The following is a 27,008-nucleotide window of genomic DNA, read 5'->3' as shown; positions in this document are numbered from 1 at the left end:
TTCCTCTCCCTCTCTCTCCCTCCCTCACTCTCCCTCTCAATTGTGTTATCAGGCTCGACAAGATGTGTGATTTTAACTGACACATATTCTCTCTCTCTCTCTCTCTCTCTCTCTCTCTCTCTCTTTGTGTATGTGTGTGTGGCGTATACAAGTGTGTGGGTGGGTGCAAGTCTCTCTCTCTCACTCTCTCTGTGTGTGTGTGTGTGTGTGTGTGTTTGGCGTATACAAGTGTGTGGGTGGGTGCAAGTCTCTCTCTCTCTCTCTCTCTCTCTCTCTCTCTCTCTCTCTCTCTCTCTGCGTGGGAACCCTCAACCGCGTGGTGCTGTTGTGTTTACGAGAGAGAGAGAGAGAGAGAGAGAGAGAGAGAGAGAGAGAGAGAGAGCAAACAAAGAAAGGCTGCCTCCCCCATCTTCCCCCCACCCTGACGCACCCTTGTTCTGCGGCCTTGGGGGGTCTGGAAAAGCGGGAGGGAGGGGGGGGGGTATCTTGACGTTGGTTGGTGATGGAGGTTCAGCGTCATCCACTCCCATTACCATGTTCTCATTTCGGAATCCCATTAATCGTGTATTGAGGACTCGTTAACCTCAAAGCCCGTGTTATCAATCGTTTAAATTAGAATCGCCGCCTCAGTACACGCCTGATTGAAAACCCTCCCGTAGAAATGACCGAGACCTTCATGGAGGTGTGACTAATACTAAATGCAGCTTGAGGATGACTTAAAGCTCTTCTACTGCTTTAAGGGGCTATTAAAGGGCTATTACACTAGGCTAACTTTCCGTGGATCTTCAGTCAAACCACGATTTCTCTGGCGTGGTTCTCATATTTCCGTGGTTTACTGACGTGTCCGCGATCTTCCAAAGCTACGGTTGATTTCACTGAAGGGTGACGGTATTACTCACCATCATCATCAGCAGCAATATCAAGAAACAAATGAGAACCACGCCAGCGGAAATCGTGGTTTGCTTGAAGATCCACGGAAAATTTGCCCTTGATATGCTCCTTGATATGAAACCCAGTACCTTGTTTGCACGATCGATCAGCACCCTGTTTTGTGATCCCAGTGATAGTTTTACCAGACTTCTGCATCTTTAACGGGGAAAGTCTCCCATGAAAACCAGGTCACTCTTCTCTTGGCCTTCGAAAATAGTCTGTATTACTAAACATATCACCTCCTCTGTATACGTCTGTTTGGAAAGCCTCTCGTGGAAGTTGCTGGGATTTTCATGGACTTTTGTGATGCTGGTGATAGTTTTGCCCGACTTGTACATCTTGAAGGAAAGAATCACCCATGGAAACTCGGTCTCTCTTCTCTGTGGCCTTTGGAAATAAAAAGTCTGTAAAGCCTCTTGTGGAAGTTGCTGGGATTTTCGTGGACTTTAGCGATTCTAGTGATAGTTTTTCCCGACTTGTACACCTTGAAGGAAAGAATCACCCATGGAAACTCGGTCTCTCTTCTCTGTGGTTGAAATAGTAAGTCTGTATTGCTAAACGTATCACCACCTCAGTACACGTCTGTTTGGAGAGCCTCTTGTGGAAGTTGCTGGGATTTTCGTGGACTTTAGTGATTCTAGTGATAGTTTTTTCCGACTTGTACACCTTGAAGGAAAGAATCACCCATGGAAACTGGATCACTCTTCTCTGTGGTTGAAATAGTAAGTCTGTATTGCTAAACGTATCACCACCTCAGTACACGTCTGTTTGGAGAGCCTCTTGTGGAAGTTGCTGGGATTTTCATGGAATTAAGTGATGCTGATGATAGTTTTACCCGACTTGTACGCTGGGGTAAAGAATCACACATGGAAACTCGGTCACTCTTCTCCGTAGCCTTTGGGAATAGTAAGTCTGTAAAGCCTCGTGGAAGTTGCTGGGATTTTCACGGACTGTTTTGTGGTGCTGGTGATAGTGTGCCCTGACTTCTGCATCACCCATGAAAACCAGATAAATCTTCTCTGTGGCCTTCGGAGAGTCGAAATGGGAGTCCGAGACGTTTAAGAAATATGTTTATGACCTCTTTGTCGTCTAAAAACGCCCATTGGCCTTTGTAAATAGTTAATGTTAAGAGGCAGAAGCGTCAGTTGTCGTCCTCAGAACATTGTATATATCAGTTTCAGAGCCCAAAACTAACAACAACAAAAAAACGCTATTTGTAAACCATTAAATACCGATGTTTTATTTGTGACCTCTTTGTAGTCTAAAAAACACCCATTGGCCTTTGGAAATAATTAATGTTAGAGGCGGAAGCGTCAGTTGTCGTCCTCAGAGCATTGCATATATCAGTTTCAGAGCCCAAAACTAACAACGACAAAAAACGCCATTTGCAAACCATTAAATATCGATGTTTATTTACGATAGTCATGTGCCAGAATCCGGAAAACGCGCTGAGTACGATAATCCGAAGGTTGTGCGCGGCTCCGATGCTGCCGCGGACAAAGTTACGGGGGAGGAAGTGTGTCAGGAGGAGAAGGCAAGTCGGTCTGTGTGTCAAGGCCGTGGTAGTGGTGTTGCTAAAAGACACACGTACACTCTCACCTGTCCTGGCCCCGCGCCGCCGCCCCGCACCACCAGTGTTACCTGCACGCCGCGACGCGCAGCCACGCAACAGTCCGCGGCGGGAACATCGAAATAGCGAGGAAACAGTGCCGCGTGAACAAGGAAACTAAGACGGCTTTCTATCTTTATTTGATCAACTTAGTGTCGGGTTCTTTCCTCGTCGTCTGCAACGCAATCGGCTCTCTACGCAACAGTCCGCGGCGGGAACATCGAAGTAGCGAGGAAAGGATAGTTAACAGTGCCGCGTTAACAAGTAAACTAAGACGGCTTTCTGTCTTTATTTGATCAACTTGGTGACGGGTTCTTTCCTCGTCGTCTGCAACGCAATCGGCTCTCTACGCAACAGTCCGCGGCGGGAGCATCGAAGTAGCGAGGAAAGGACAGTGAACAGTGCCACGTGAACAAGTAAACTAAGACGGCTCTCTATCTTCATTTAATCTACTTGTTGTCGGGTTTTGTCGTCTGCAACGCAATCGGCCCTCTACGCAACGGTCCGCGGCGGGAGCATCGAAGTAGCGAGGAAAGGATAGTAAACAGTGCCACGTGAACAAGTAAACTAAGACGGCTCTCTATCTTCATTTGATCTACTTGTTGTCGGGTTCTTTCCTGGCCGTCTGCAACTCAGTCGGCCCTCTACGCAACAGTCCGCGGCGGGAGCATCGAAGTAGCGAGGAAAGGATAGTAAACAGTGCCACGTGAACAAGTAAAGTGGCTGAAGAAAAATACTAAGACTGCTCTCTATCTTCATTTGATCTACTTGTCGTCGGGTTCTTTCCTCGTCGTCTGCAACGCAATCGGCTCTCTACGTAACAGTGCCGCGCGGGAACAAGGGAAGTAGCGGGAGACTGGCGGTGGTAGCAAGACGCCTTCAGGATTCAGCTTGATCTAACTTATCCGCGGCGGGAACAAGCGAACTAGCGAGGAGACTGACGGTGGTAGCAAGACGCCTTCAGGATTCAGCTTGATATAACTTATCCGCGGGGGGAACAAGGGAAGTAGCGAAGAAGAGGAGACAACCAAGACTCGGACTAAATGGGATCTTGTTATCGGCTACTTTCCCAACGGTGCCGCGGCGGGGACAAGCCAAGTGGAAACCAGAACTCGGACTACATGGGATCTTACTCGGTATCGGCTACTCTCCCAGCGGTGCCGAGGCGTGAACAAGCCAAGTGGTGAAGAGGAAAACTAAGACGGTCGGTGGTAAGAGGAAAAGAATCTCAGGAAAAAGGAAAAAAAGTGTCCCTCAAGTATCCACGCCGCGCCGCTGAAGGTATCGCCGCCGAACTATTGCCATGTGCCGCTGTTGTTGTTGTTGTTAGTATTGTTGTTGTCAAGATGTTCGGAGCGTTCGGGCCTCGCGTGCCTGTGCCTATGTTCGTCCCGCCCCGGCCAGGTCTCCAGTTCCTGCCCTGCTACTGGCCGCTGCACCCCTGCCTGCCACACCTGTCTCTGGGATATCTGACAGGTGTGTGTGTGTGTGTGTGTGTGTGTGTGTGTGTGTGTGTGAAGACTTTCCCATGCTTTCTATGTCTGTGGAAATCCTGAAACACACAGACAAGTTTATTCTCTTCTGTCTTTCACTCCCTACATATTCCATTACTCCACCAAGTCTGTGTGTGTGTGTGTGTGTGTGTGTGTGTGTGTTCCATCGTCTCCTAATACTGCCTCGTCATCGCCCGTTTCGTTTCGTATCACACGTGTTTACTGAAGCATGTTTTATTTATGTCGTACTAAGGGCTGTATTCTTGAAGCGCCCAGGCCTATTTGACAAGGCTTTCCTGGGCATTGTGGGCATTTCCAGGGGTAGTTTAATGGCCCTGGTGGTAGTTTGACCCTTCTTCTGTACCGTGAACGTAAAGAAACACTCATGAGAACCCGATTAATCTCCTTATCGGCCTTTGGAAGTTGTTGGTGTGGGAGGCGCTAGCGTGTAGAAATACCGACCCAAGCAAGACCCGTATTCCCAGACGCTTCGGCGCTCACAACAACTTCCTTCTGTTACTTCAGTGTTCCTCTTCCTTCCCTCTCTTCCTTCCTTCCTTCCTTCCTTTTTCTTATCTCGTTCCTCTTCATTCTCTCCTCTTCCTTCCTTCCTCCCATTTCCTCTTTCAACCTTATATGACTTTTTTTCATTTTATCCCTCCTGTTGCTTACATTTTCTTCCTTCCTTCCTTCCTTTCTTTCTTTTCTCTCTTTCCTCCTGTTGCTCTCTCCCTTTCCTCTCTTCCTTCCTTACTTTCTCTTCTCTCTCCACCTGCTGTTATTTGTGTCCTTTCCTCGTCCTTCCTCCCTCCCTTCACTCTCCACCTTGTATTGCCTGTGGTATGCTCTCTTCCCTCCCTCCCTTTCTGTTCCCTGACCGTCTCCCTTCTAACTACGTTGTAACTTTATCATTCTTTGCGTCAGAGCCGATAAGCTGCCTCCTGCGTCGCAGTGAGGCAGCTGTGCGTGCCTGGGTGCCTCACGAGTGCTGCACGGGAGGCCGCGGACACGTGGTGCTGCATACGTTCAGCACGTGCGTGGCTGCCAAGGCCCTCTTCCCAAACATCTCTGAGCCTACACAGTGTCATGAACGATGACTCCTGGCCGGTGCCAGCATACAGTGCAGGGACATCACAATTATCTTAAACACGGCTGGTATTTCTGATAATGAATTTTGAAGTATTCGTCAGATTATTTGGAAAATATGAACATTTTTCCCTTGCATTGGAATACGAATGAGAATACTTTGATTTTTATCAATAATTATTCGAATACGAATAGTGAATACGACTCCATCCCTGACACCCACCCACTTTTGAAAAGGCTTTCCTTGAGGTTGTTGCGGACCTTTCCATGCATGGGTGGTAGTCAGTGCCGGCCCCTCCTGTACGCTCACTGCACTCAATGCGTAGGGCCTGTCATCACTGGTGGGCCTCAGGATGTGTATATAGAAAAATCGGGCATGTCGAGCTGGTGCTTTTATCATTCCCCGTTAAAAAAGTCCTGTAAACAATAATATTGAACAAATTAAAGCAAAAATTGGATGTACTTAACATTGCTTGGAAATAGTTGATGTGAGAGGCGGAAGCGTCTAACAGTACCAACCTTAATTGAATATTTCGGCGCCCAGTCACTCACATTTGACAAGGCCTTCGTAGGCGTTGTGGGCATCTCCAGGGGTGGCTTTGTGACCCTGGCGGTAGAGTGGCCCTTCTTCTGTACCGTGAACGTAAAGAGACACTCATGAAAACCCGATCAATCTCCTTTTCGACCTGTGGAAATAGTTGATTGTGAGGCGGAAGCGTCTAGAAATACCGACCCGACCCGTGTTCTCATATTTCATACACATACATAACAAAACACTGTGAACGGAGAGGCGGCGGGGGTGGAGGAGGGGAGGGCACCAAGAGATCCAGTTTAGCGCCGCAGAAAGGTTAGAACCGGCACGGGGTTGTGTTTTAGAGCTAGTGATAGTTTGACAAGGCTTTTTTTTTATATATATATATATATATACTTTAGAGGAAACAGTTCAAGGGAAAAAAAAAGGAAACAACAATGAAAAAAAAGCCCGCTACTCACTGCTCCTACAAAAGAGTCAAGAAGAGTGGCCGAAAGATAGGTTAATTTCGGGAGGAGAGGTGTCCTGATACCCTTCTGCACCGCGAATGTGAAAACCGCTCAAGAGAACCCGATTAATCTCATTTGTGGCTTCTGGAAATAGTTGTTGTGAGGACCGAAAGTGTTTCAGAATACGGCGCAAAGGTTGTGTTAGTATTTCCACGGGTAGTTTCATGAGCCTCGTGGTAGTTTGACAAGGCTTCTGCACCGTGGATGTGAAAAACCGCTTAAGGGAACCCGATTAATCTCATTTGTGGCCTCTGGAAATAGTTGTTGTGAGGACCGAAAGCTTATGAGAATACGGCGCAAAGGTTGTGTTAGTATTTCCACGGGTAGTTTCATGAGCCTCGTGGTAGTCTGACAAGGCTTCTGCGCCGTGAATGTGAAAAACGCTCAAGAGAACCCGACTGATCTCCTTTGTGGCTTCTGGAAATAATTGTTGTGAGGGGTGAAAGCGTCTCAATATACGGACCAAAGGTTGTGTTAGTATTTCCACGGGTAGTTTCATGAGCCTCGTGGTAGTCTGACAAGGCTTCTGCACCGTGAATGTGAAAACCGCTGAAGAGAACCCGACTGATCTCATTTGTGACCTTTGGGAAGTTATTGTGAGAGCCGAAAGCGTCAAAGAATAGGTTCATTTTTAAACATATCGGGCTCCCAGTACGGCTATTTCCCAAGGCCACAGAGAAGAGTAACCGGGTTTTCATGGGTGGAGATTTTCCTGCTCAAGGTGCAAAAGTCGTGTACAACTATCACCAGCAACACAGAACAGTCCATGACAACCCCAGACTTCTACGAGAGGCTTTGCAAACTGGCAAACTGAGGCGCCGAGACATTTAAGAACAGGGACTTTGTTGCTTATAATCACGTTTGCCAGATTATCGTACTCAGAGCCTCGTATTTACCGGTTTCTGAGCCGTAGCTAATGCCAAAACACACCAATATTTAACCATTTTAACGATAACTAAAGGCCAGTTTCAGAGTTCCCCATGATGGGTTAGTAAGCTCCCAAACCAATACCAGAGCCTTCGAAATTTCCTTGTATAGTGTCTAGTGTTTATATTTAAGTTCACAAATTTGATGAAACTATACAGGAAAAGTCTTGTGTATTTAGTGTGGCATCGAAAACCTCCCCATTCTGGATTGTGTATGATTCTGTAGTTTGGTTCGGGCTGTTACGAAGACACTGTGTTGGACTGTGAAACCGGCTCTGTATAATTATGAAGGCAGTTATTGGGGTCGAGGAGGCATTTTTGGGGTCGGAAATCGGCACCTTCAACGCACACAACACACCCTCTCACCACGCAGAAACAGCACACCTATCCTCACAAAACATATGAGGCTGAGTACGATGATCTGGCAACGTTGCTTATAATACGTTCTTCCTTCCTTCCCTTTCTTTCTTTCTCCGATCTCTTTCCACCGTATTAAGTGTTACTCCTTCATCCCTCTCGTCCTTCCTTTCTCCTATTTCGCCTTTCCACCTCGCTCTGTTGGCCACGTAGCGAAGGACTTAGGGCCGTATTTTAAAATTTTCGTCTCCTAAGCACACCTATTTGACAAGGCTTTCATAGGAGTTTGTGGCATTTCCAGTGGTAGTTTTATGACCCTGGTGGTAGTTCGACCCTTCTTCTGTACCATGAACCTAAGAAAACACTCATTAGAACCCGATTGATCCTCTCTTTGACCTTTAAAAATAGCTGATGTGAGAAACGAAGTGTCTTATAATACCGACCCTAAAGGACTCATCTCGTCGGCCGATCACTGAAGGCCGGCGCAGACTCCCTCCTCTTTGTTGCTGTTTCGTGGCCGCGCTGACACACACACTACATGACTCCTTGTTCCCTCGAGGCTGTATGAGTCACCCGGCCCGTCGCGTGGCAGTGGGGGTGTATCACGTGTGTGTGTGTGTGTGTGTGTGTGTGTGTGTGTGTGTGTTACAAAGACTGAGAAAGACCGTTACACACACACACACACAGACACACACGAACTCTTACTCTCGTGTTCCGCTAGCTTAGAATGTGCTTCATCCTCTCTCTATTTGTGTGTGGGTGCGTGGGTGTGTGTGTGTGTGTGTGTGTGGGTGTAGTAGTAGTAGTATAGTAGTAGAAGAAGTAATAGTAATGGTGGTTGTGGTGGTAGTTGTAGTAGTAGTAGTAGTAGTGTCAATCAGTGTGATAATGAAACCTGATAGTGACAGTCGGGGAAGTGCCAGCCTGATAGTGACGGTGTCCTTAGCAATCATAGCCGGAAAGTGACAGAGTGATGCTGAGAGTGACAGAGATCCGATTCCACAGTCCAACACAGTGGCTTCGTAATCCCCCAAACAAAACTATTCAATCCCACACCGTCCATCGTGGTGACACTTTCCGTGCAGCACCAGGCAGGCTCGGTGTTCCCAGGCCCTTCCACACCCATTAATTTCTCTTTCTCTTAAAACCAAACCACAATAACATTAATATTTAGAGTTAATATAAGTTACGAAAGATTTCACTTCACAACAAAACTATTCAGTCCCACATAGTTCATCGTGGTGAAGCTTTCCTTGCAGCACCAGGCAGGCTCGGTGTTCCCAGGCCCTTCCACACCCATTAATGTTTCTTTCTCTTAAAACCAAACCACTATAACATTAATATTTAGAGTTAATATAAGTTACGAAAGATTTCACTTCACAACAAAACTATTCAGTCCCACACAGTCCATCGTGGTGAAGCTTTCCGTGCAGCACCAGGCAGGCTCGGTGTTCCTAGGCCCTTCCACACCCATTAATTTTTCTTTCTCTTTAAACCAAACCACAACATTAATATTTAGAGTTAAGATTAGTTACAAAAGATTTCACTTCACAAGAACAAAACATCTCTCCACAAATCCCCCAATATACACTATCCCATCACCACACAGACACACCACGCATATCGCTCCAAAATCCTTCAACACACTCAACGCACCCTCTCACCACGCAGGAACAGCACACCTACCGTAACAAAATTCTCCAACACACTTTGATATCTCTTTCTCCGACTGAATCTATTCTCGTCAACGTTCTTCTTCACCCTCTAACTCGTTCACCCATCACGTCAACTATTTCCAAAGGCCGAACAGGAGATTAATCGGGGTTTCATGTTCACGTTCACCACACAGACAAACCACGCATATCGCTCCAAAATCCTTCAACGCACACAACACACCCTCTCACCACGCAGAAACAGCACACCTATCCTCACAAAATTCTCCAACTCACTTTAATTAATATCTCGTTCTGCGACTGAATCTTCTCTCGTCAACGTTCATCTTCACCCTGTAACTAACTCGTTCACCCGTCACGTCAATTATTTCCAAAGGCCGAAAAGGAGGTGGCTGAGTGGTTAGCGTGCGGGACCCACATTCACCACGCCATGGACAACGTCGGTTCGAATCCCCACGCTACCACCTGGGATTTTTCAGTCACCGCCGAGTGGCCTAAGACTACCCACATGCTGTCCAGAAGACCACCCATCAACCCGGACTCTAGAGGAAACCGTCCAAGTGAATCAAGAATGAGTTCCGGGGGGCAGCATGAGTCAAAACATAACTAGCTATAAAAAATAAAAAATAAAAATTGCCTGCGCCGAAGTGGAGCCAGCTGTCTGAGAGTGTGATTAGCTATCTTAGTACATGAAGTCGATTGCCTGTCACTTCCACTCTCAGTAACGGGGTCGTGGCTTGCTGGCTGGTTCACATAGGCGCCAGGCTGACGTGCCAAATAGTATGAAAGTCCTAAACACTCTGGCAGCCAAGCACACACATTAGACAAGGATTTCGTGGGAGTTTTGACCATTTCCAGAGTTACTTATATGACCCGGGTGGTAATTTGATCCTTCTTCTGTACCGTGAACCTAAAAGAACATCATGAAAACTCGATGAATCTCCTTTTCGGCATTTCCAGCTGTACTTATATGACCCTGGTGGTAGTTTGACCCTTCTTCTGTACCGTGAACCTAAAGGAACACTCATGAGAACCCGATTAATCTCCTTTTCGGTCTTTGATAATTATAGTTGACGTGAGAGGTAGCATTTGGCAAGGCTATCGTAGAAGTTTTGGCCATTTCCAGCTGTACTTTTATGACCCTGGTGGTAGTTTGACCCTTCTTCTGTACCGTGAACCTAAAGGAACACTCATTAGAACCAGATTTATCTCCTTTTCGGTGTTTGATAATTATAGTTGACGTGAGAGGTAGCATTTGACAAGGCTATCGTAGGGGTTTTGGGCATTTCCAGCTGTATTTTTATGACCCTGGTGGTAGTTTGATCCTTTTTCTGTACCGTGAACCTAAAGGAACACTCATTAGAACCAGATTAATCTTCTTTTCGGCCTTTGGTATTATGCAGTTGACGTGAGAGGTGGAAGCGTCTGAGCATACCGACCCACTGGCGCTGGTGCTGTGGTTCCGTCCCGCTGAGGTGAATGGACTGCGAACTCACTCCCTCACTTTCTCCGGCTTGTCAAACCCTCCGCGACCCGCTTGCTACTTTTCCCTCGGTCGGTGGAAACAGCTCTCGGCACACATGTTTTCTGCACCTCCCCAGCCCCTCGCTCCTGTATATATTCTGCAACAGGAAATGGTTAGGAGGGATTAGGAGGAAAGGAAATGACTGTGGGGTGAAGGAGGAAGCCTGTGTGTGTGTGTGTGTGTGAGTCAGTCAGTCATTGGGTCAGGAAGAGCGGCCGCTTCACACACACACACACACACACACACACACACACACACACACACCAAGGAATAAGGGAAGGAAATGTGTGTGTGTGTGTGTGTGTGTGTGTGTGTGTCAGTTAGTCAATAAGTCAGTCAGTCAGCCATTCAGTCAGTAAGTCAATCAGTCAGTCAATCAGTCAGTCAGTCAGCAGGTTAGTCAGTCAGTCAGTCAGCCATTCAATCAGTAAGTCAATCAGTCAGTCAGTCAGTCAATTAGTCAGTCAGGCAGGCAGGTAATCAGTTAGTCAGTCAACCAGTCAGTCAGTTAGTCAGTTAGTTATTCATCCATTCAGTCAGTCAGCCATTCATTCATTCATTCAGTCAGTCAGTCAGCCATTCAATCAATCAGTCAGTCAGTCAGCCAGTCGTACAGGCAGTCAATCAATCAGTTAGTAAATCAGCCATTCAGTCAGTTAGGAAGTCAGTCAGTCAGTCATTGGGTCAGGATCATCGGCCCCAGCACCACGCCCTTCCCCACTAGACCTTGGCTGTTCTGCGTACACGCGTCTCAGCTGCCCGTGAGAACCTTACCCTCGTGAAGGCAGAGGTATATATAGGCACCCACGCCAGGCCATACCGTCACCGCCTTGCTCTCTCTTCTTTTCCCTGTCTGTCTCTATCTATGAATCTCTGTATATCTTTATCTATGTTTCTGTTATGTTTCTCTATCTTCCTCTCTGTTTCTGTTGACGTTTCTCTTGTTTTTTCGTAACGTTTCTACCCATGAGTAATACCCACAACGTCTACCAAAGCCTTAGCAAATATGTGTTGTGTGTAAGCCCCGAAACGCTTGAGAATATGGGGCGTGGCGAAGAGGTGAAATTAGAGCATTGGCCAGGAGCAGGATGGAGTACACTAACACCAGACCACAGACAGAAGTGGAGGCTGTTGCTAAAGGCTCTTGTCGTGCAGTGGGCTATAACACCTTCTGAAGATGAGCAGTAGCAGTAGATCACCCAATGCCACACTACACCAGGTCCAGTCACTCAGCATAAGGTCGTGGGAGTGTGTGGCCTCGTGTGACAGGTTTACGATCCAAGGGTCTTAAACATTTCGATCCCCCGAGCACTCACATTTGACAAGGATTTCATTGGAGTTTTGGCCATTTCCAGGGGTACTAATAAGACCCTGGTGACAGTTTGACCCTCCCTCTGTATCGTGAACCTAAAAAAACACACTCATGAGGATTCGATTAATCTCCCTTCCGGCATTTGTAAATAGTTGACGTGAGAGATGGCAGCGTCTGAGAATACCCGACCCTTACATGACATTGGTGTAGTCCGTTCCGCATGCTGGTCACTAGATGCTCCTTCTTTGCTGGAGTCACTCATGCTGAAAGACAAAGGACCCAGCGTGGAGGTAATTCAGTGTTGACCTGAGCCGGAAATGTCATAGATGCAGGGACCAGGAAACAAAAGTCCGTATTCTTAGTTAATGAACGTAGATCAGCGCTTTACAGTAGTACTTCGTGAAAATCTGGGGTTTGGGAAATGCTTAAAATATACCTGGTCGAGTTAAACGTATCCACTCTTCAGTTCCTCGTGAAAATCTGGGGTTCGGGAAATGCTGACGATATGCCTGGTGGAGTTAAACGTATCCGCTCTTCAGTTCCTCGTGAAAATCTGGGGTTCGGGAAATGCTGACGATATGCCTGGTGGAGTTAAACGTATCCGCTCTTCAGTTCCTCGTGAAAATCTGGGGTTCGGGAAATGCTGACGATATGCCTGGTGGAGTTAAACGTATCCACTCTTCAGTTCCTCGTGAAAATCTGGGGTTCGGGAAATGCTGACGATATGCCTGGTCGAGTTAAACGTATCCGCTCTTCAGTTCCTCGTGAAAATCTGGGGTTCGGGAAATGCTGACGATATGCCTGGTGGAGTTAAACGTATCCGCTCTTCAGTTCCTCGTGAAAATCTGGGGTTCGGGAAATGCTGACGATATGCCTGGTGGAGTTAAACGTATCCACTCTTCAGTTCCTCGTGAAAATCTGGGGTTCGGGAAATGCTGAAGATATGCCTGGCCGCTCTTCAGATCCTCGTGAAAATCTGGGGTTCGGGAAATGCTGAAGATATGCCTGGCCGCTCTTCAGATCCTCGTGAAAATCTGGGGTTCGGGAAATGCTGAGAATATGCCTGGCCGCTCTTCAGTTCCTCGTGAAAATCTGGGGTTCGGGAAATGCTGAAGATATGCCTGGCCGCTCTTCAGTTCCTCGTGAAAATCTGGGGTTCGGGAAATGCTGAAAATATGCCTGGTCGAGTACGGAAATAGTGATAACATTTTCTCTTTTATAGTAGTAGTTGCTGTATTGTTTTAGAAGACCAGAATGAGGATACTTATAATAGAGCCGGAAATGTCACAGCAGGAAACAAAAGTCCCTATTCTTAAACGTATCCGCTTCTCAGTTCCTCGTGAAAATCTGGGGTTCGGGAAGTGATGAAAATATGCCTGATGGGGTACGGGAATAGCGATACCATTTTCTTTTTTATAGTAGTAGTTGCTGTATTGTTTTAGTAGACCAGTGTAAATCTTAATGCTAATTGACGCCTCTGTTCCTCGTGAAAATCTGGGGTTCGGGAAGTGCTGAAAACATGTCTGGTCGAGTACGGGAATAGCGATAACATTTTTTTTATTTTTTTTATTGTAGTAGTCGCTGTATTGTTTTAGTAGACCAGTGTAAATCTTAATGCTAATCGACGCCTCTGTTCCTCGTGAAAATCTGGGGTTCGGGAAATGCTGAAAATATGCCTGGTGGGGTACGGGAATAGCGATACCATTTTCTCTTTTATAGTTGTAGTTGGTGTATTTTTTTGGTTGACCAGAATGAGGATGCTAATAATTGTGTTTGTTTCCTTGCAGTCACAACGCCACAGCCACCTCAGAGACCCTGGATTCATCTCGGGGAACCGGACCGAACCAAACCATCCTGTGAGTATACCCTGCCACGCCACACCCTGCCACACACCACACCCTGCCACACACCACACCCTGCCACACACCACACCCTGCCACACACCACACCCTGCCACACACCACACCCTGCCACACACCACACCCTGCCACACACCACACCCTGCCACACACCACACCCGGCCACACACCACACCCTACCACACACCACACCCTACCACACACCACACCCTGCCACACACCACACCCTGCCACACACCACACCCTACCACACACTACACCTGCCACACACCACACCCTCCCACATCACACCACACCACACCCTGCCACACACCACACCCTGCCACACACCACACCCTCCCACATCACACCACACCACACCCTGCCACACACCACACCCTACCACATCACACCACACCACACCCCACACACACCACACCCCACCACACCCCACACCCACACACCCCACACTGCCACACACCACACCCAGCCTCACACCACACCCTCCCACATCAGACCACACCACACCCTACCACACACTACACCTGCCACACACCACACCCTACCACACACCACACACCACACCCGGCCACACACCACACCCGGCCACGCACCACACCCTACCACACACCACACCCTGCCACGCCACACCCGGCCACACACCACACCCTGCCACACACCACACCACACCCGGCCACACACCACACCCCACACACCACACCACACACCACACCCCACACACCACACCCACCACACCACACCTGCCACACCACACCCACACACACCACACCCTGCCACACACCACACCCTGCCACACACCACACCCTACCACACCACACCTGCCCCACACCACACACACCACACACCACACCCCACACACCACACCTGCCACACACCACACCCCACCACACACCACACCACCACACACCACACCCCACACACACCACACCCCACACACACCACACCTGCCACACACCACACCCCACACACACCACACCCCACCACACACCACACCCACACACACACCTGCCACACACCACACCCCACACACACCCACCCACACACACCACCACACACCACACCCTGCCACACACCACACCACACTCCACACACTGACACACACCACACCCTGCCACACACCACACCCGGCCACACACCACACCCTGCCACACACCACACCCTGCCACACACCACACCCGGCCACACACCACACACTACCACACACACACCCTGCCACACACCACACCTTGCCACACACACCACACCCTGCCACACACCACACCCCACACACACCACACACACACCACACCACCACACCACACCACACACACCACACCTGCCACACACCACACCCCACACACCACACCCACACACCACACCCCACACACCACACCCTGCCACACACCACACCACACACACCACACACACCACACCCTGCCACACACCACACAACACACCACACCACACACCACACCCCACACCACACACCTGCCACACACCACACCCCACACACACCACACCTGCCACACACCACACCCCACACCACACCCTAGCACACACCACACCCTGCCACGCACCACACCCTTCCACACACCACACCCTTCCACACACCACACCCGGCCACGCACCACACCCTACCACACACCACACCACACCCTGCCACACACCACACCCTGCCACACACAACACCACACCCTGCCACACACCACACCACACCCTACCACACACCACACCCTGCCACACACCACACCCTGCCACACACCACACCACACCACACCCTGCCACACACACCACACCCTGCCACACACCACACCACACCCTGTCACACACCACACCACAACCTTCCTCTCACATACTCTACAAGTCCTATACAAGTCTTCTTATTGTTATTATCATTATTATTATTATTAGTAGTAGTAGTAATAGTAGTAGTAGTAGTAGTAGAAATAGTAGCAGCAATAACAATGATAGCAATGATAGTTATAAGGAAACTGTGATAATGAAACTATTAGATTTGATAGTGTTGTATGTACAGTTTTTTCCTTAACATTTTCACAACATTACAAGTTATAATCTTGTATGATTCTGCATATTTTTTATCTTTTTCTGAAGTTTTGCCATTTTCATCCAAGGTCCAAAGATGAGTCACCAGCTCATGAAAGCGTATTATTTTGAAGCTCATTGCAACACATTTTCTCTACAGATTTGATGTTTCAGCCTTCCGTTAGGTGTTACTTGGGCCACATGGTTCTGACTCTTCAAATTTTAGTCTGAAAACTTGCCACAGAATGCCTGAATAGTTGGTTGATGCCAGGCAAGTGATATCTCAAGGTCCACCCCCTCGTCGCTCACCCCACCCCAGCAGGGAGTGACACAATTTACAGTACACTCTGCTGCTGTGTCTCTTTGCTTAATAGTTGAGTCTGGTTTACTGGGCTTGGGGTGGATGGCAAGGGATGGTGGATAGGTAGGGTTAGGAAGGGGTGAGGGATGGGAGGAAGGCAGCAAGGGGGGAGGCAAAGGAAGGTGAATGGAGGATTAGTGTGACAAAGTATACAGCAAAAAAAAGCATATAAATTCATGGATAGTGATGTTAGGTGAGGTTAGGAAGGGGTGAGGGATGGGAGGAAGGAAGCAAGGGGGGAGGCAAAGGAAGGGGAATGGGGAATTAGTGTGACAAAGTATATGGTAAAAAAGAGCAGATAAATTCATGGATAGTGACGTTAGGTGAGGTTAGGAAGGGGTGAGTGATCGGGAAGCAAAGGAAAGGGAATGGAGAATTAGTGTGACAAAGTATATGGTGAAAAAAAGATTAGATAAATTCATGGATAGTGACGTTAGGTAAGGTTAGGTTCTCAGGAGCTGCCTTGCAGAGAACTTTCAGCCTCTTGCAGACTCCTTGTGTTCTCATTACGTATTAGCATTGATATATTCTTAGTTCTTTCTTTGCTGTTCTCTGCATATTTGTATTCGTAAGGTTCTCAGGAGCTGCCTTGCATAGACCTACCAGCCTCTTATGACTCCTTGTGTTCTCATTACGTATTAGCATTGATATATTCTTAGTCCTTTCTTTGCTGTTCTCTGCATATTCGTATTCGTAAGGTTCACAGGAGCTGCCTTGCATAGACCTACCAGCCTCTTGTAGGCTCCTTACATTCTTATGTTCTTATTGCTTATTAACAGTTAGGGCCGTATTATTAAATATTTTGTCGCCTAAGTTCACATATTTGCCAAGGCTTTCGTAGGAGTTTTGTGCATTTCCAGGGGTAGTTTTATGACCCCGGTGGTAGTTCAACCCTTCTTCTGTACCATGAACCCAAAGAAACATCCATTAGAACCCGATTGATCCCCCTCTTTGACCTTTAGAAATAGCTGATGTGAGAAGCCAAAGTGTCGTATAATACCGACCTTACACTCTCAATGCCTTAACTGCCGTCCTCTTCATATTCACGTCACATTGCAGGCATCTTCACGGTGATGTGCTACAACGTGCTGTGCGACAAGTACGCCACGCGGCAGATGTACGGCTACTGTCCCTCCTGGGCGCTGGAGTGGGAGTACCGCAAGAAAGGCATCATGGACGAGATCAAGCACTACATCGCTGACATAATAACACTACAGGTACGACAAGCAAAGTTTTTATGTCCGACTCTACGCCCCTGAGTCCTAGATGCTCTTTTGTCTCGCCTCTTTATCAGCTCTTGATCCTGAAGTCTCCATATTACCTTGCTATCTTCCACCATATTACCTTGCTATCTTCCTCCATATTACCTTGCTGTCTTCCTCCATATTACCTTGCTATCTTCCTCCATATTACCTTGCTGTCTTCCTCCATATTACCTTGCTATCTTCCTCCATATTACCTTGCTGTCTTCCTCCATATTACCTTGCTGTCTTCCACCATATTACCTTGCTATCTTCCTCCATATTACCTTGCTGTCTTCCTCCATATTACCTTGCTGTCTTCCACCATATTACCTTGCTATCTTCCACCATATTACCTTGCTATCTTCCACCATATTACCTTGCTGTCTTCCTCCATATTACCTTGCTATCTTCCTCCATATTACCTTGCTGTCTTCCTCCATATTACCTTGCTATCTTCCTCCATATTACCTTGCTGTCTTCCTCCATATTACCTTGCTGTCTTCCACCATATTACCTTGCTGTCTTCCACCATATTACCTTGCTATCTTCCTCCATATTACCTTGCTATCTTCCACCATATTACCTTGCTATCTTCCACCATATTACCTTGCTGTCTTCCACCATATTACCTTGCTATCTTCCACCATATTACCTTGCTGTCTTCCACCATATTACCTTGCTATCTTCCACCATATTACCTTGCTATCTTCCTCCATATTACCTTGCTGTCTTCCACCATATTACCTTGCTATCTTCCACCATATTACCTTGCTGTCTTCCACCATATTACCTTGCTATCTTCCACCATATTACCTTGCTATCTTCCTCCATATTACCTTGCTGTCTTCCTCCATATTACCTTGCTGTCTTCCACCATATTACCTTGCTGTCTTCCACCATATTACCTTGCTATCTTCCACCATATTACCTTGCTATCTTCCTCCATATTACCTTGCTGTCTTCCACCATATTACCTTGCTATCTTCCACCATATTACCTTGCTGTCTTCCACCATATTACCTTGCTATCTTCCACCATATTACCTTGCTGTCTTCCACCATATTACCTTGCTATCTTCCACCATATTACCTTGCTATCTTCCTCCATATTACCTTGCTGTCTTCCACCATATTACCTTGCTATCTTCCTCCATATTACCTTGCTATCTTCCACCATATTACCTTGCTATCTTCCTCCATATTACCTTGCTATCTTCCACCATATTACCTTGCTATCTTCCACCATATTACCTTGCTATCTTCCACCATATTACCTTGCTGTCTTCCACCATATTACCTTGCTATCTTCCACCATATTACCTTGCTATCTTCCACCATATTACCTTGCTGTCTTCCTCCATATTACCTTGCTGTCTTCCACCATATTACCTTGCTATCTTCCACCATATTACCTTGCTGTCTTCCTCCATATTACCTTGCTGTCTTCCACCATATTACCTTGCTGTCTTCCTCCATATTACCTTGCTGTCTTCCACCATATTACCTTGCTATCTTCCACCATATTACCTTGCTGTCTTCCTCCATATTACCTTGCTGTCTTCCACCATATTACCTTGCTGTCTTCCACCATATTACCTTGCTATCTTCCACCATATTACCTTGCTATCTTCTCCATATTACCTTGCTATCTTCTCCATATTACCTTGCTGTCTTCCACCATATTACCTTGCTGTCTTCCACCATATTACCTTGCTATCTTCTCCATATTACCTTGCTGTCTTCCTCCATATTACCTTGCTGTCTTCCTCCATATTACCTTGCTATCTTCCTCCATATTACCTTGCTATCTTCCACCATATTACCTTGCTATCTTCCTCCATATTACCTTGCTATCTTCCACCATATTACCTTGCTATCTTCCACCATATTACCTTGCTGTCTTCCACCATATTACCTTGCTATCTTCCACCATATTACCTTGCTATCTTCCTCCATATTACCTTGCTATCTTCTCCATATTACCTTGCTATCTTCCACCATATTACCTTGCTATCTTCCTCCATATTACCTTGCTATCTTCCACCATATTACCTTGCAGTCTTCCTCCATATTACCTTGCTATCTTCCACCATATTACCTTGCTATCTTCCTCCATATTACCTTGCTATCTTCCACCATATTACCTTGCTATCTTCCTCCATATTACCTTGCTATCTTCCTCCATATTACCTTGCTATCTTCCTCCATATTACCTTGCTATCTTCTCCATATTACCTTGCTATCTTCCTCCATATTACCTTGCTATCTTCCTCCATATTACCTTGCTATCTTCCACCATATTACCTTGCTATCTTCCACCATATTACCTTGCTATCTTCCACCATATTACCTTGCTATCTTCCTCCATATTACCTTGCTATCTTCCACCATATTACCTTGCTATCTTCCACCATATTACCTTGCTATCTTCCACCATATTACCTTGCTATCTTCCACCATATTACCTTGCTATCTTCCACCATATTACCTTGCTATCTTCCACCATATTACCTTGCTATCTTCCACCATATTACCTTGCTGTCTTCCACCATATTACCTTGCTATCTTCCTCCATATTACCTTGCTATCTTCCACCATATTTCCTTGCTATCTTCCTCCACATTACCTTGCTATCTTCCACCATATTACCTTGCTATCTTCCACCATATTACCTTGCTGTCTTCCACCATATTACCTTGCTATCTTCCACCATATTACCTTGCTATCTTCCACCATATTACCTTGCTATCTTCCACCATATTACCTTGCTATCTTCCACCATATTACCTTGCTATCTTCCACCATATTACCTTGCTATCTTCCACCATATTACCTTGCTGTCTTCCACCATATTACCTTGCTATCTTCCTCCATATTACCTTGCTATCTTCCACCATATTACCTTGCTATCTTCCTCCATATTACCTTGCTATCTTCCTCCATATTACCTTACTATCTTCCACCATATTACCTTGCTATCTTCCTCCATATTACCTTGCTATCTTCCTCCATATTACCTTGCTATCTTCCACCATATTACCTTGCTATCTTCCTCCATATTACCTTGCTATCTTCCACCATATTACCTTGCTATCTTCCACCATATTACCTTGCTATCTTCCTCCATATTACCTTGCTATCTTCCTCCACATTACCTTGCTATCTTCCACCATATTACCTTGCTATCTTCCTCCATATTACCTTGCTATCTTCCTCCATATTACCTTGCTATCTTCCTCCATATTACCTTGCTATCTTCCTCCATATTACCTTGCTATCTTCCACCATATTACCTTGCTATCTTCTCCATATTACCTTGCTATCTTCCACCATATTACCTTGCTATCTTCCTCCATATTACCTTGCTATCTTCCTCCATATTACCTTGCTATCTTCCTCCATATTACCTTGCTATCTTCTCCATATTACCTTGCTGTCTTCCACCATATTACCTTGCTATCTTCTCCATATTACCTTGCTATCTTCCTCCATATTACCTTGCTATCTTCTCCATATTACCTTGCTATCTTCTCCATATTACCTTGCTATCTTCCACCATATTACCTTGCTATCTTCCTCCATATTACCTTGCTATCTTCCACCATATTACCTTGCTATCTTCCACCATATTACCTTGCTATCTTCCACCATATTACCTTGCTATCTTCCACCATATTACCTTGCTATCTTCTCCATATTACCTTGCTGTCTTCCACCATATTACCTTGCTATCTTCTCCATATTACCTTGCTGTCTTCCACCATATTACCTTGCTATCTTCCACCATATTACCTTGCTGTCTTCCACCATATTACCTTGCTATCTTCTCCATATTACCTTGCTATCTTCCACCATATTACCTTGCTATCTTCCACCATATTACCTTGCTATCTTCCACCATATTACCTTGCTATCTTCCACCATATTACCTTGCTATCTTCTCCATATTACCTTGCTGTCTTCCACCATATTACCTTGCTATCTTCCACCATATTACCTTGCTATCTTCCACCATATTACCTTGCTATCTTCCACCATATTACCTTGCTATCTTCTCCATATTACCTCTGCTATCATCCTTAGTCTGTATTTCCTAAGTTGTATCAGTTTATATATATTCATTCGGTGCCTAAGTTGTATCAGTTTTGCCACACCTCACTTTTGGCATCTTCTGTTTTGTTACATTGGAGCAGCACCCAGCAGGCTTTTGTGTTGCCTTTTTATGGTTTTATTACCCTTGAGCTGTCTGTCTCCCTTGCTGTAAATAAATAGATCAATAAAAAAGAACAGAGCTTGCCATCCCATTCCTCTCCTCATCGTCTGGTCTTATCCAACAGGAAGTCGAAACGGACCAGTTCTTCAACTTCTTCCTGCCAGAACTCAAGAATGAAGGCTATGACGGGATCTTCTCGCCCAAGTCCCGCGCCAAACACATGTCAGAAAACGAAAGGAAATACGTTGATGGTTGTGCCATCTTCTGGAGAACTAGCAAGTGAGTATATCAGACACCTCACCATCTGACACTGACCTCTCTTGGCCACTCACCTGTACTCTCTTATATAGGAGCACACCTCACCATCTGACACTGACCTCTCTCTTGGCCACTCACCTGTACTCTCTTATATAGGAGCACACCTCACCATCCCACACTGACCTCTCTTGGCCACTCACCTGTACTGTCTTATATAGGAGCACACCTCACCATCCCACACTGACCTCTCTTGGTCACTCACCTGTACTGTCTTATATAGGAGCACACCTCACCATCCCTCACTGACCTCTCTTGGTCACTCACCTGTACTGTCTTATATAGGAGCACACCTCACCATCCCTCACTGACCTCTCTTGGTCACTCACCTGTACTGTCTTATATAGGAGCACACCTCACCATCCCTCACTGACCTCTCTTGGTCACTCACCTATACTGTCTTATATAGGAGCACACCTCACCATCCCTCACTGACCTCTCTTGGTCACTCATCTGTACTGTCTTATATAGGAGCACACCTCACCATCCCTCACTGACCTCTCTTGGTCACTCATCTGTACTGTCTTATATAGGAGCACACCTCACCATCCCTCACTGACCTCTCTTGGTCACTCACCTATACTGTCTTATATAGGAGCACACCTCACCATCCCTCACTGACCTCTCTTGGTCACTCACCTGTACTGTCTTATATAGGAGCAGGGATTTATAGTCTATCGACTCTAACTTGAGCCCTTAGGCACGGCTCCCCTGAGCCACGCTACTGCCCCATCACTCTCCTCAGAGGAGCTCGCCACCCCCTCCCCCAATCTCTCTCTCTCTATCTCTCTGTCTCTTATTTACGTTATATATGATATCTTTTGCTTGGCTGTGCAGGACGCGAGAGTGAGACCTCCGTGAGTCTTCCGTGGTGACGGAAGGGTGAATGGTGCGGCCTGGCGCCTGTTGCCAAGGTCCCTCAGGCGGCAACGTCACATGAGCCACGTTGCCATGTGAAACGGAAGGTTTACAGAGTCGTTGTCTTTCCCTCAAATCCCAAGCCATTCATAACACCATGCAGTTGTATTATGAATATATATATATATATATATATATATATATATATATATATAGATATATATATATATATATATATATATATATATATTCCATAAATAGATAACGTACAGACTAACAGTGAGACAGATCAACATGCACTGGTCATCACTAGATGTGTAAACAATGGGGGGCTCCCCGGGCCAAGCCACAGGGCTCAAGTTAGAGTCGATGGACTTAGTGGGCTTTTTTTCTCCTTTAATATTGCCCTTGAGCTGCTTCCTTTACCCTCACTCATGAGGTTTCATTCATAAAGTATTTCCTCACATGTTCTAAAATATAGGGAAGTGTAGTTAGTAGGGAGGCAACAGCTGGGAATGTTCTCCTGTAAACACGGTCGCAGGTTTAGATACAGGGTCTTATTTTTATAAACATTTCGGCGTCCAAGCTCACATATTCAACAAGGCTTTCATGGGAGTATCGTTGTCATTTCCTTGGGTAGTTTTATAACCCTGGTGGTAGTCTGACCCTTCTTCTGTACTATGAACCTAAAGAACACTCATTAGAACCCTGCTGATCTTCCTTCGGCCTTTGGAAATAGTTGACGTGAGAGGTGGATGCGTCTAAGAATGCCAACCACAGACTCTTCTTCATCCTGCTGCAAAATTATCAAACTACACATGCATGGAAATATTGAGACTGCTATATCATTGATGTGTGTGTGTGTATGTGTGTGGGTGTGTGGGTGTGGGTGTCATATCGTCACACTCATAAAATAATTGCCTAAGCCATTTTTCAGTGATTCCCAGGTTTTTGTCCACATCAAATTTCCATCATGTGACGCCCATTTTTGTATAGTTGCCTTCGTCATTCAGGGTTTGAGTGCTCTTGAATTTGCCTTTTCATTTCTGCCTAACTCTTAAGCCAAACGAGATAATGACAGTTCTTTTCCGATTTCCTGAAAAGTAGAAAATAATGCCAGGCGGTTTGTTTACGAAGGTGACAATATGTCACTGATAGCCTTGCACTGATTTTTCTGGTTCATTTGTAGTAGTTTTATCCCTGTTGACCAAGCTCTCTGATACTGGAAGTGGGGCATTGATACCGTGATAAGGATTCTAGGTTCTTCAGTCACCATCTGTGCATTCCCGTCCTCGAAGGTCAAAAGTACAACAGGTGGAGGTGATATGCCAATGAGAAACATGTTAGATGGGAGTTTTGTGGACATATGAGAACTGGATTTAACTGTGGAAGGAAGGAATGCTAGATTAATGTACATGATTTTACCGTACCCTAACACATCAAAACAACTGACATATATTCCCTGGCATTACAGTAGAAGGTCAAACTTACAAGAGATGGAGGTGATGTGTTGACGAGGAAGAGTTAATGAGTTATCCGAACGTATGAGAACTGGATTTAACTGTGGAAGGAAGGATGCTAGGTTAACATAGATAGTTTTACCCTAACACATTGTACAACTGACATTACAACCTGGCATTAAGTACAGGAAAAGAATTAGATGTGAGTTATGTGGACGAATGAGAACTGGATTTCACTGTGGAAGAAAGGATGCTAGGTTAACATAGATGGTTTTACTCTTAACACATTATACAGCCCACATTACAACCTGGCATTACAGTACAGGAAGTGAGTTAGATGTGAGTTATGTGGACGAATGAGAACTGGATTTCACTGTTTCACTTTTGTTGGCTGTTTGGGGGGACGGGGGAGCCGAGTGTGCAGGGGAGGAAAGTGAACCAAGTGTAGTAATTGTTAGTGTTGGTGTGTTGTGGTGACAAGTGAGTGTGTATTTGTTTTCTGAATGAGTCTATTGTGCTGCAGTCTAAAATCTGATGAGGGAGGCTGATCCAGTCACGTATGGTGCGTGGAAAGTATGAGTGCTTGTATGCATCAGTGTTAGTGTGATATGTTTGGTATTTATGGATGTGTGTGTTATGAGTACGTTGACTGTTTGCCTTGTGTAAGTATGTACGTGGGTAATTGTCAGTGTGAGTGTTTATGATCTTGTACATAAGTGTGAGTCTGTGTGATTGTCTGTGTATGTGAAGAGGTTCCATGTTTATCTGTTGTTTGATCCGTATTTTGATTCCAGGCGTTCGAGTGTAATTGTTTGTAATGAACCTAGCCGCCTTGGTGTTGATTTGTTCTAACCTATCAATGTTTCTGTGTGTGTAAGGATCCCACACCGTGGAGCAGTATTCAAGTGTTGGTCTCACAAGTGTGTCATAAGCTATGTGTTTAATGTCAGGTGTGCAGTTATGTAAATTCCTCCTCAGGAACCCCAGAGTTCGGTTGGCTGTGGCACTGATATGGTCTATGTGAGTGTTGAATTTCAAGTTAGGATACCAAGATACTTGTGTGTGTGGACTGATTCAAGGCCTGAATTATGGAGAGTGTAAGTGTGATGGATGGGGCTGTGAGCTCTGGTGAATCTTAATAGTTTGCATTTGTCTGGTCGTAAATGCATCTGCCAGGTGCGCTCCCACTGCTGGAGGGGGTCCAAGTCTTTTTGTAGCAGTCTGCAGTCGTCAGTAGTCTTTACTGCTCTAAACAGCAAACTATCGTCGGCAAATAGTCTAGTGGAAGAGTTAGGCGTTGAGAGTGGAAGATCGTTAATGTACAGGAGGAAAAGAAGGGGGCCTGGAACGGTGCCTTGTGAAACACCTGGAGAAACAGGGACAGTGTCAGATGAAGATCCGTCAAGAAGAACACGTTGAGTCCTGTTAGTAAGAAATGCTGTGATCCAGTGAAGAATAGGTCCAGAAATACCGTAATATTTCAGTTTTAATGTCAGTCTTTTGTGCGGAACTTTGTCAAAGGCTTTGGCAAAATCTAAAACAATAATGTCAACTTGTTTAATGTCACGTCGGTCAAGTAGCCTCGTAATGTCGTGATATGTAGTATTGAGTTGCGATTCACATGAGCATTTAGGTTGAAAGCCGTGTTGTGAGTCAGTAAGGATGTTGTTTGTGTCAAGGTGATTCATTATGTGTTTGTGTATTATGTGTTCAAAAATTTTACATGGAATTGATGTTAGTGAAATGGGGCACCTGTCTTGAACAGTGGGTTCATGTTTGCCAGAAGCCAGTCAGAGGGTAATGAGGTGGATGATAGCGATTGGGTGAATATGGCTTGAAGGATGGGGGTAAAAGATTTAAGGATGAAGGCAGGAATGTTGTCGGGGCCAGTGGATTTAGTAGTTTTACCCCAACACTTCGTACAGCTGACATTACAACCAGGCATTACAGTACAGGAAAAGAGTTAGGTGTGAGTTATGTGGACGAATGAGAACTGGATTTCACTGAGGAAGGAATAGATGCAAGGTTAACATAGATGGTTTTACTTTAACACATTATACAGCCCACATTACAACCAGGCATTACAGTACAGGAAAAAAATTAGGTGTGAGTTATGTGGACGAATGAGAACTGGATTTCACTGTGGAAGGAAGGATGCTAGGTTGACATCGATGGTTTTTTTTTTTGCCCTTGAACGGCTTCCTCTACTGTAAAAAAATAAATAAATAAATAAAAAAAAAAAAACAATGTACAACTTACATGCATTCTTTGGCATTACAGAAGAAGGTCAGATGCACAATAGATGTAGATGATACACTGATATGTTGTGTTTCCCATTACAATATCTTTCCCTCTCTTCCCTCAAGGTTCAGCCTGATCAAAGAGCGGCTGATTGAGTTCAACCAGCTGGCCATGGCAAATCATGACGGCTCAGAAGACATGCTGAACAGAGTCATGACCAAAGACAACATCGGCTTGGCGGCCCTGCTGGAGACCAAGGAGGCGGCGTGGGAGAACTCAGGTAAGGAGCCAAGAAGTGAACCCAGACAGCACTCACGAACATAGACCATATTATTAAATGTATCGGGTTCCCATTATGACCATTTCCTAAGGCCACAGAGAAGATTTACCGGGTTTTCATGGGTGTTTTTCCCTTTCAAAATGCAGAAGTCTTGTAAAACTGTCTCCAGCATCACAAAACAGTTTATGCAAATCCCACCACTTC

General features: G+C 45.8%; 1 protein-coding gene and 2 long non-coding RNA genes across 5 annotated transcripts; 2 read left to right on the top strand and 1 right to left on the bottom strand.

The window, feature by feature from the left end:
- Window positions 1-2,459: 2,459 nt before the first annotated feature.
- On the top strand, window positions 2,460-26,804 carry LOC127002012 (CCR4-NOT transcription complex subunit 6-like; the record flags this gene model as incomplete). Its single annotated transcript, XM_050867334.1, is given in 5 exon segments — window positions 2,460-4,015; window positions 13,740-13,808; window positions 17,254-17,411; window positions 21,775-21,929; window positions 26,650-26,804. Coding segments are annotated over 5 exon segments (667 nt in total), but the record flags the coding sequence as incomplete, so codon positions are not given.
- On the bottom strand, window positions 18,302-20,931 carry LOC127002013 (uncharacterized). 3 transcript variants are annotated; one of them, XR_007755643.1, is made up of 5 exons: window positions 20,890-20,931; window positions 20,731-20,798; window positions 20,455-20,569; window positions 19,101-19,146; window positions 18,302-18,366 (listed from the first exon to the last, which is right to left on the bottom strand). It is a non-coding gene; the product is annotated as an uncharacterized LOC127002013 (long non-coding RNA). The 3 variants fall into 3 exon arrangements; XR_007755642.1 differs by lacking the exon at window positions 18,302-18,366 and adding an exon at window positions 18,808-19,056; XR_007755641.1 differs by lacking the exons at window positions 18,302-18,366; window positions 19,101-19,146 and having other exon boundaries at window positions 20,412-20,569.
- On the top strand, window positions 26,150-26,526 carry LOC127002014 (uncharacterized). Its single transcript, XR_007755644.1, has 2 exons — window positions 26,150-26,250; window positions 26,388-26,526. It is a non-coding gene; the product is annotated as an uncharacterized LOC127002014 (long non-coding RNA).
- Window positions 26,805-27,008: the final 204 nt, after the last annotated feature.

Source organism: Eriocheir sinensis, chromosome 22 (assembly GCF_024679095.1).
Source record: "Eriocheir sinensis breed Jianghai 21 chromosome 22, ASM2467909v1, whole genome shotgun sequence".
NCBI lineage: Eukaryota > Metazoa > Arthropoda > Malacostraca > Decapoda > Varunidae > Eriocheir > Eriocheir sinensis.
This window is presented reverse-complemented; position numbering and strand designations above follow the sequence as displayed.